This window comes from Bemisia tabaci, chromosome 1 (genome assembly GCF_918797505.1).
Source record: "Bemisia tabaci chromosome 1, PGI_BMITA_v3".
Lineage (NCBI taxonomy): Eukaryota > Metazoa > Arthropoda > Insecta > Hemiptera > Aleyrodidae > Bemisia > Bemisia tabaci.
The window spans coordinates 81263279-81274452 of record NC_092793.1 but is presented as its reverse complement, the minus strand read 5'-3'; the positions used below and the strand labels follow the sequence as shown (position 1 = coordinate 81274452).

Sequence of the window (11174 nt, the reverse complement as noted above, 5' to 3'; positions counted from 1 at the left end):
TACTTTAGCGTCTACTTAAGTTTCATGCGTCTCATAAGTCTTATTAAGAGAAGCGTAAGCAAGACCAATCCACACAGGTCAGTCATTCTGGCAAACTGGTTTTGGGATCCTACTGCGCATCGGTAGCAAGAAGTTTAGATGCACTGTATTCCTAATGGAAGAAGTCAATTCTGCCTCCTACTGCCCAAAGCCGAATTATGGCCTGGCGAGGAAGTGGATTTCAAAAAGATGCAAAGTTACCTGCAGTTTACCTGCGTGGACTGATCTTGAGCATAGATATGATTCTACCAACTCTTGTAAATTTTTACCTTTAGAAACGAACACTTTTAAATACTCTTTCTATAGACTGGAGGCTTAAAAATATTTTTTGATGATGGAATGACATTTTGGATTCATAGGAACACAGAATTATAAATATCTTACTTTTCAGTTAAAATGCGGGTAACCAGAGGTTATCTCACAACAGGGGGTAATAGAGCCGGGACTGTATGAAGAAAATATTAAAATGAACAACTAATATTATTGCAACAGTTTCTTTTATTTTAAACAGATCTGAGCACAATAAGGCACAAAGACATATCAAATTTAGATTATCAACAGTGCTTCATCTCCTTCTTTTTCAAAACTGTCGATACAATTATGTAAGTAATATTTCAAAATTTGATGAATTTTTTGTTATCTGAATAGGTGTTCCAGTAAACCTTGCTTCAATAAATCATGCATCCTAAAAATAGGGCTTTGAAACCTAATAGACCACTATTCAGTGTCTGAATTTAAGCATGAAATTACATAACATGATTTCTCATTAAAATTGTGCATAGAAAACGATTTGTGACACTGAGTTTAACCAAAAATTACGGTACATTGCAGAAAAACATTTGGGAAGAGGAGTGCGACATAAAAGATACAAATGTTCTGCACTTAGTATTGTCATGCAGTATCGTTTATGGCTGTATCTTCTATTAATGAATGACATACTAAAGAAATCGTGGCCTGTAACCATAAACTGTGAAAAAATATAGTGATGAACAATACAACGTAGAAATTTACACCAATGTAAATTGAAACCCTAGTGAATGGTTCTGAATCCTCTGAACAACTTTTCAGGAACAATTATGAATGGAGACACGAATGGAAGAAGGATTCTGAACAAGAACAGAGATAGCTTGAGTATACAGAGTATGCAGCAGAGTTACAGCAACGCTGAACGATGGGCTGCACAATATGCTCTTCAACAATCTTCACAAAGGGTAGGAGAAGACCTGTCTTACAGAGGTTAAAGAGCAGATCGGAGGTTTGGATGGGGAGCTGTTGAGAAAAGTTGCAAACTTCGAGGGCATGGGGCCTTGTCTTCATTTGGAAGAAAAAAAGAAAAAAAAAACCATGTGAGCACTCGCAACAATGAGCAACATTTTCTGACTGGCAACAAAAGTATCAAGCGAGAGATACAACTAAAAATGATATCACATGGTGAAACTGAGGACGGAATATTTGCATCTTTTATAAGGGACTTTTTCCTTCAGCTCGAGTGGTGAAAGCCATGGAAATGCTAAAAATTTCTGGCTGAATTATTCGGCTCGTTTTTACTTAAGTATATCATTTTGTGATAAGAGGAATTAGGCAAGAGATTTTTCTTGTGAATGAATATATTTTTGGATAACATCAGCAAGGTGATCTACGCTTTTTTATGGGCATAATGAATGAATGAAAAAAGCATAAAATGCACACTTAGAAACTATCTTGCAATTACTGCTTCGCACCTAAAAACAACATCACATGGTGGAAAAAGAAAAGCAGCAAATTCCTAGACAAGGGTAAAATAGACCTAATAAATGAAGTTGCAGATGGGAGAATATGAAGTTCGGCTTGGAGATATCAGATTTCTGCTACAATAAAAGCGAACAATTGAGTATTTTGAAGGCTCAAGAAAGGAGAAATCCTACTTCATAATACTTGAAATACAAGGGCAAAAGAGAAAAATTTTAATCCTGCATCACTTCAGGTTAGGTGGAGCACCACAACTGGGTTGAAAACTTTTTTTAAGCATCATGAGTTGTACTAAAGCTATACATGCACTGTTACTATACTTCCTGTTTTTGAAAGGCCAACTCTAAGAACAATGTCTTTTATCACAAATTCTACCCATTCAATTCAAATAAGTATATATAAAATAGGTGGTAACATGGAAGCAGAGCTCAGATTCAGAAGAAATTAGAGCTCAGAAGAATATGACATTTTTCTCTGGCTGTTATTTCCATTCTTGCCCAAATGGCGTTCCATTCTAACCAAGGACATACATTCATCAGCACTGGTGACCTATGCTAGGTCAACAAACTTTGATGTGTGAGTTAACGAAATTGAAATTAATATATAGAACAATTTAAGTACATATCAAGCGATAACATCTGATTTGGGTAAAGGTTTCACAACAAACGCAAATGATTAGCCCCCACAGGTCTTCAGATAGCAACTTACAACTAAAAACATACGCTGCTCTAACAACTTTAGAGCTCCTAAACCAACCTTTTCCTAATAATAGGGGTTTGGATTCAAAATAATTTATGTACATACAGTTCTTTGTACCTAATTTGAAATTCTCGAAGAGTTATACTAGAGCCTCTCTTTTTTCACACTACATAAAGCAAAGGCGAACAAAAAAAATTACTTGATAAGCAACACTGTCAAGAAATGGAATGTGAATTTCCGAAAATATACTATGCAGGGTTGCCACAGAATTTAGAAAATGAATTTCCCTGACAATTGAAGATATGTCAGACGGTTAAAAGACGTACTTTAAAATAGTTTTCAGGCATTTTTTATGCAAAACGTCAAACCCTTTCTAGGGAGAAAAAAAGGTGACTTAACAATTTGTCCTTGTCACTTTCGTTATTTTCCCTAACTTTTCAAAATTACTAGAAATTTCCCAGCTTTCCCCAACTGTGGCAACCCTAATTATAGAGCACTTTTTTGTAAGGTTCCAGTACCTTCCCATTTTTTGATACTTGTGAAAACCTTCAGACTGTTAAAACTGAAAGGATGTTTTTTCTTAAATTAATACTGATTTTTAAAACAGTGCAAACTGCATTAAGACAGAAGATGGTAGGAAATCATACTATGAAAAGTTCTTTAGTTGATCTGAAAATAAAAGAGAGAACGATGATACATACATCTAATACCATAGGCAGGAAAGAAACTAGAGATAACTTCAAGGAATTGAAAACAAGATATGAGGCTAGAAAATTCTTTGGCAGAGAGAAATGATTTTAGAATCTCACGAATACAGATGTTAAAAAACTTTCTTCTAATAAGATAAAATAGAATTGCTCTTTTCATGGCCTCCAGTGAGAGATGGACATATTTAGAGGCAGCACTTGGAAGATTTTCAATACTGTATTCCTATGGGCTGAAAAGGGATTGAAGAGCGCACAGTATCTACATGATATCATCGCTCGACTGAACATGTCCTGATGGCGTTAAGAGAAGTTCTCAATATTTCCTTCCATACAATTTACTACTCACATTTGTTCTTGACTGTTATCATAATCAGATTGGTTTGGTGTATTAAGCAAAGTGCACTTACAAACACAGCATCTGGCCTGTAAAGAAAGAGAAATAGGGAAATTAACAAGAATTAAAACTAAAGGGTAAAACCTGTTGGCATTTCCTTTCCACTTCTTGTGACCAGCTGAGCTAATCTTTTGAAAGCAAAGGTCACAGTCTTTTCCTACCACTCAGTTGATTTCAGCTGAAGTCCCTAACTGACTGACCCAGTTGTAATGTGATAAGAAATTTAAAACATTTTCGATTACTCACTTGCGGTGACCTTCTTAATCAGTTGTAGCGGTCTAATGTACGTGTCATGTCTGGGGTTTGGTATGTTGCTGCCATTATCGTGAATATTGTTTTTTTTTTTGTTATACCTTGGTTCCGTTAGCTCTTTGCAAGCACAAAAACTTCCTCTGGTAAAATATTTTTCATGAGCTCGTTAAGTCTATCAAAAAATTGCTGAGAATCGCTAAAAATTCAATGTTTTAAGATGCCATTGTGAGAATTTATGGTCAAATACAATATGTTAAAATGCTTAGAAAGCACTCGGATGGCTAAAGAAAACAAACTGGGTCCAAAAAATTATTTCACAACAAATTTTGATAAGACTTGGGGAGAAAAATGTATTAAATTGTAATTTTCGTTCAGTATACATGCTGATTGATGTGTTTTTTGACGCACTGGAGCAAACTTGATGGAAGTCATTACAAGACATGCATTAATATTAATAATACTTACTGTCCTTCTTTGAAATAATCTTTCAGAGTGTTACTAAATTTTTTAGAGAATTTGACAAACTCTCTTTTTCTTTGCTCTAATACTTGTTTGTTATTCGAGCCAGGGATGAAACCAGCAACTTCATTTACAACATCTAATAGTTTCTTTATAGCACTGGCGATTTCTCTGGAAAATGGATTACAAAGAAAGATTATTAGGACAGGAGAAATTTTTCAGAAAAAAGCAAAAGATGAAAGATAAGAACAGGGCATGATGATTTTTTAAAGATAAATGTAGTTCCTAGTTCATGCACTGCAGAAAAGTTTGAAGAATTACTTTTGATTCTGCATAAGAGGTGTACTTTATTATCTTAGTAAACTTCAAGAAATGTTGAAACTCTACTAAATAAAAGGAAAGTGGGCCGCAACTAATTACATACATACATAATTGTCGCTGTTGTATCACTCTGCGATACCTTACCCCCACCAAACTCGGTCTTCCCACAACCCGTCAGGGAGTTGGTACTCCCTCATTGCACTTAAAACCCCCTTTTGCCACCTTTTCGTCTCCTCCCTGGAGGAACCCAATCAAGCATTTTTGTTAGCAGCCTCTCTTCGGTCATCCTGCTAACATGACCATACCAGACAGGCTGTTTGGTCATAAAGCACCAATAAATCTACTCATTCTGGTCAAATATAAATCAGCAACTGGTCAACTCGCCAGGCTCATCTAGCTTGGTGCCAGTTCTGTCCCCTTAATATAGATGACTGTATTTTTCACTTGTATACCGATGTGCTGAGGAAAAACGTCGTGAGAATCTTCAGACGTTGCCAAATTTCCTTGGATAAATTATGAATTTTCACAGAAATCTTGGAATACATTTCTTCAAATATTTCAGGGCATTTTATTTTCAATTAGATCTAAATTATCTGAAAAGATCAAGAGAAAATATTCATAGCTTTCCTTGAAAATAAACATTTTGAAGGAGGAAATTTGGTGAGTCTTGAATATTCATATGGTGCCTGGCATGGCAGTACAGATAGTTTTCAAACTTTTTGGTTGTTATTAATTATGCCCCTCGGAAAAACTGCATTGGCCAAACAAAGGGGAAAACTGAATCTCACCAAACATTAGAGCTGTGCTGTTTTAAAGTGGATTGCATATTGCAAAAAGGAGCCAAGAGCATTCCAATGTTGCAAAAATTGTGCGACTTTTTTACCTTGCAAATATATACTAGTCATCTGGACAAGTTTCTTCTTTTATCCCGATATTCAAGACAAAAATTACCTTTGTATCTTTGTAATTTTCTGCACGATTTCAGTAATTTTTTTGCAAAGGATGCAAATTGTACAACCCTGGCAACATTGAAATGCTCTTGGTTCCTTTTTGCAAAATGCAATCCAAGTGATATTGTCTTGTCCAATTTGGATGATTCCTTTAATGGAGCATCCAGTGCAAGGCTGGGAGTAGTTGCTTTGCGTTCATACAAAAAAAAAAAAAAAAAAAAAAAAAAACCAAGATTCTCTTGAAAGAAGTCAATTAATAAAGTTCAGATTATAAGTTACATCAACTTACTTGATTGTTTCTAAAAATGTTTTTCTGTCCATGATTTCATCCGGGATCCTGCTTAGGATTTTCTTTAAAGAGGAAGATTTTCTGTTCAGCTCTTGAAAAGCATCTTCCGATCTGTTCAGTCTGTATTCAGCAGCTGAAAGTAGGCAAAAAAAATTAAACTTCGAATAATCAACTGAATAAACAAACCGTTTATGAATTTTTTTTTCACCTCTCACCAATTTTTTTATGAACAAATTTTCAAAAGACACACGTTTTCAGGAGTTGAAAACCTCTAGAATTTGCACGTAGTATTTTGTTTGACGCAACAACTCGGGACATCTCGTAACAATCATATTTTGTTCGGATGTTCTTTCTGTTAAGGGTCATGGCCTATTTTTATTCGTTTATTTTTTTGTACAATTTGGCAAAGTTTTCGTAAAATTGTTTCAAAACAATTGGAACGTCCTCGGAGCTTCTTACGACTGTTGTGTGCATTTGTTAACAGGATTTCTAACCTCACTTCTAGCTGCTTTGCTCTCATTGGTTGTGAAAAAGTGATGCAAATAACACAAAATTGATAACAGGAAACAATTGTTACGTCGAACAAAATACGTCTAAAATAATTTTCCTGTCTTTCCAGCCGCCCCCCCCCCCCAAAAAAAAATCAGTTTAACATGAGAGTAAGTATAAGGTCGAATTAAGCCATTTTCGCTGAAAAACCTTTATTATAAGATAGGGTGAGGGAAACTTTTCAAGCATGTTATGGATGTTTTCCTGTGTATTTTTAATTGCAAAATCCAAGCTGAGTTTATTTATCATGCGCTAATTTCCTGAGAGAAACACTAGTTTATGATTTTCCAAGGATTTGGTGGATATTGGGAAAAACCTGAGGTCATTTTTGGACTTCAAGCTAATATGTACATGAGAGGTCCCACCACTTTTTTTTGGTACAGACTTGTGATATGGATCGTATTCTATAGTGGTTTGATGTATTGTTAAGAACAATAGAACATAGCCGCAAACAAAAATTTTAGGATCTAAGTTAGAAAAGCTGAAACAGAGGAAATTCCTAAAAACTTCACTTGTCACGTAGTGATCACAAGAATAAAAATAAATTACAAAAAATCCATTCCCACAGATTACTTGATTGACTTCTGAGGCTATTTTTACATGTTGAACCAATTGATATCTATACTACATATCTCCGTGATGGAATGCCTGTTTGATGAATCAAATACGATCCATTTATTCCAGCATCTTTTCTGTTTCTTGCTTCTCTTCTTTGTCATTAAGTTTTAAGAAATAAAAATAATAATTCAAGGAAACTCACCGTCAGAGTCTGGGACAGCACCTTGCAAGCGAAGAATACTTTCATTCATATTCACACTCAGTTCCGCCTGGTTCATTATTCCTACAACTAAATCATAAGCAAATCCAGGGTAGACAGCCTCTACTTTGGTTAGAGCTGCTTTTAGAGTTTGAGAGGCTGTTGTATCCACTTTTTCAAGCTGTAAAAAAAGATCAATACGTTGTAAGAATACTTTCACTATATCTGGGTAAATTGTAACAGAACCTTTGTGGAATGTGCGAGCTGAGAGGTACTTACCCTGTGATTTTCAATTCACACATTTTTGTGCGGAACATATTGTGGTATATAACCTGTATTGAGAGTTATTGCAAATAAAATCATGTTCCATCCTACCCATCGATTGAGAAAATGTAAACCTGAGTGAAATCTGTTAATTATAGCAAAAAATGCATACTTAAACTAGGAATGTCATGATGGTGATATCACACCGTCATTTACAAAAAGTACACAATCTGATGCAGATTCCATATCAGAAATACTTTAGCTACAAATGCTGATCAGTTAAAAACATTCTTACTTAGAAATATTTTCAGGGCCATACTGCTGGGTAAACAAGCAGGAAATTTCTTGATCTAGACAGTCCAGAGGGAGCTTCTCGTTTAAGGGCTAAACTATCTTCCGAGAGGAGTATTCTGATAGGTCTTATTTTTTCCTGATATTTCGACTTGACTCTTGAATAAGAATTGCACTGAGATGCCAAGACTTGAAAATGTGTAATGGTAAAGTGGGTACATCGCAGTCAAACATATCGACAAGTTGTTTGGCTGCTTTCAAATTACTCCATGCAAACTAGCTGCGATAAATTGTTGTTTCTGAGGACGAGTAGGGAAAAATTGTATTGGTAGACTGACTATTTGATAGACGAATAAAGATAAAGAAAAACTATGCATTACCTGGGATAGAATTGGTCTAACAAGAATTGGCAGGACAAGAGAAGAGACGGGTGTTTCTTCTCCCATTGTCATTGTCGATGATCAGTGAGTAAGGAGCTCGAGATTGACAGAAACAGAATGAAACTTAACTTTAGATCGCGGCACGGAGATGAAGTTGAAAAGTCAGGAGGAAACTCGCATGGTTACATTTACGTGATGGGACAATTATAGCTCAACTAGAGATTACATAGATCATCACGAAACTTTAAAACGAGCTAAGAAAGAGGAAAATTCAACAATATGCGGACTGCGGAGTAAAGTAGGTGTATCTACACGGCTTGAACTAGACTCTAGACAGATTTGCCGAATTTGCTCTGGATTCTCTGAACAGTAAATGCAGTAAGTACCAAAACAATCAAGATCAACCAAGGCGGATAAAGAAAGATCAACATGGAATTTTATCTATCACCCTGCTATCACCACACATACAGAGGTTAGCTTTCGCAGCCATTTTGATTCGTTGGTGGAATGCATTGACGTCATACCGAGTGCAGAAATACCACTCCAGATCGCGTGCGAGATAGGCGGGAAAATCTTCAGGCGTTTAAAAATTAGGAATCCTCCTTACCCGTTGCCCTTACCAATAAAATTGCACATTTTCACAAGAAATCGCAGGATTTAACAATCAAGGATAAAAAAAAATTGGGCTTATTTTGAAAAGACATAATTTTAGTGGACTACAATCGAGCCGAACATTGCTTCAAAGTTTACAGTTTATGCGGGAAATGATCGGTATTGTGATCCCAACTTTTTGAAAATGGCTGTTCGTCCCCAAGAGGAATTAGGCCAATGTCTACTCCGCTAGGCAAGTTTGGCTAACATAACGATGGTGAAAGTGCAGAAGTGCGTATCTCGATTTTTGACAGTTTTGAGTTAGCTGCATAAACGTGTAGTTGAAGATGTCGTCTATCAGCCAGCAAGAGATAATAATCGAAAAAAATCGGGAAGTCACCTAAAACCGTAGAACTTTTTTCGCGTATCTCTGGTTTAAGTGCAGGAATGCGTATCTCGTTCAGGCCTGTTCATTTTTCGGCGCCTTACGCACAACCAATCACAGCGCGCGCTCCTCAGCAGCGTTTCTCGACAACACCGCACATCAGCTGATCAGCTGTTCTGTGTTTGTTTTCAATGGTATTCATTTATCCATCTAAAAGAAGAAGTGATGTGGATAAATGTGGATAATCAGGCAGTCCAGCATGCATAATATCAGTGAATGCTGGTGATAGGCCGATAGACGAGGGAAGGGGGGATTAGGTACTGCTACTTGTCAGTAATGTTGCATACGCTCGCAATGGAAGGCGGATTATCACTCGAGGGCCCTCCAGTATCATTTCTTCATAGGTACTACCTACTAGCAGCGAGGGGCGTTCAAGTCCATTTTTACTCTCTGGGCCAATGCAATTATGAACTGATTGAACTGACGGTTCATCACAACGGTCAGTTTTATTAGAGTCAATCCGGTCAAGCAATGCTTCATTTAGTGTATTGGATCGACTAAAGCCTCTAAATAAGTTTTAAGGTTGAATAAATTATATTTTTGATCTTAATGATCAAGAGTAGCTTCAAAACGCTAATTGCAGAAATGCGTATCTCGTAATCTATTGTCAGTTTCCAATCATACAATGCTTGATCCGGCCGTATGAGGTCAAACTAAAGCTTCTGATAAAGAATTGTAAGCATGAAACCCTTTTTTCGGTTTTCGAATGATCAAAATCCGCCAACAATAGATTTAAAACACTAATTGCAGAAATGCGTATCTCATGATAAAGTGTCAATTCTTAGTGCCGGAAACGCGAATCTCGGCATTTCGGCCGTATTTTCTAACAGCGCGAGAAATTATTCAAAATATTGATGAAGTCTGAAAAAGCATCTTATTCTTGCTATCCTCAAGAATTATTACCCTTCTATGGACAATAAGGAGGAATGTAGACAGTTTTTTTTACTCTCCTGAAAAATCGTGTTTTCCGAGATACCTACGTATGCAATTGAAGGCATTATTACTGGCCTCTCTCAACTTATATTCGTCTGTGACGATAAACAATGAGACGCGTTCGCTACGGCGCCTTGATACAACTATACAACCTCGACGGATGTCCGTATTGCGTTCAAAAAATTGAAGGCGTTTTGACTCCCTGCTCATACTACCTGTAGTTGATTCGATCGACAAACGCGTTGGTCGGCGGTGACGGGGACTTGATGCAACTTTTTAAACTTGATGGCTGCCCGTATCGCACCGACTGAAGTGCGAAACCACGTATCTCCATTGCGGTGTTTCAAAATTTCCACTCTTAATTCATCTCTTTCATGAGAAACAATCCAAATCTACGACTTTAAATTTTGAACCAAATCTTCTGCTATCGAATACGAAAAATCATGGAGAATTTAAGTTTTATGTTGACCAGCTTCTCGAAAGAAAAATAAAATTTCTAAGGATGTCTGCAACGTCGCAAATGTAGAGAAGTCGTCTCTCTTTTTTCGCATTGATGTTTGAAAGGCTGAAGTATAATTTTGAGTCTCCTCCCTCTCTATCTTGTATACGTCTGTGCTGCAGTGCTAAGGAAGAACGCCGTATGAGCCTTCAGACGTTGCCATATTTTTTGGAATAAAAGCATAATTTACTGAGAAAATTTTGAATATTTTTCTTCAATTTTTCCATACAATTAAATACGCAATTTAATCTAAAATATCTGAAAATTCCAAGAAATATTATGCATCATTTTTCTCGAAAATACATGTTTTCTTTTGGGAAATTTGGCAACTCTTAAATTTTCATACGGTATCCGTCCTCAGCATGGCAGTGTAGGGATGTGCGGTATGGGACGCGTTGAGCACAGCGCCTTGATGCAACTATTCAATCTCGGTGAATGTCCGTATTGCGTTTAATAAATTGAAGGCGTTTTTATTCTTCTGGGCACTAGCTACAATACGGCCACGCCGCTTGGGGTGCAGCAACAACGAGACCGTAACGACAGTTTCGCGCGATTTTATTTTGTATTTGTGGCTGTACGCTTTAAGATACCAGCGAAAAAGATCGTGGATGTGTAAATTAATGCCAT

General features: G+C 36.6%; 1 protein-coding gene across 1 annotated transcript; it reads right to left on the bottom strand.

The window, feature by feature from the left end:
- Positions 1-517: 517 nt before the first annotated feature.
- Ccm3 (programmed cell death protein 10 Ccm3) lies at positions 518-8565 on the bottom strand. The gene is made up of 5 exons (XM_019061503.2): positions 8080-8565; positions 7148-7325; positions 5839-5971; positions 4285-4449; positions 518-3596 (listed from the first exon to the last, which is right to left on the bottom strand). The coding sequence occupies exons 1-5, from the start codon at positions 8149-8151 to the stop codon at positions 3512-3514; spliced, it is 633 nt and encodes a 210-aa protein (XP_018917048.1). The 5' UTR covers positions 8152-8565; the 3' UTR covers positions 518-3511.
- Positions 8566-11174: the final 2609 nt, after the last annotated feature.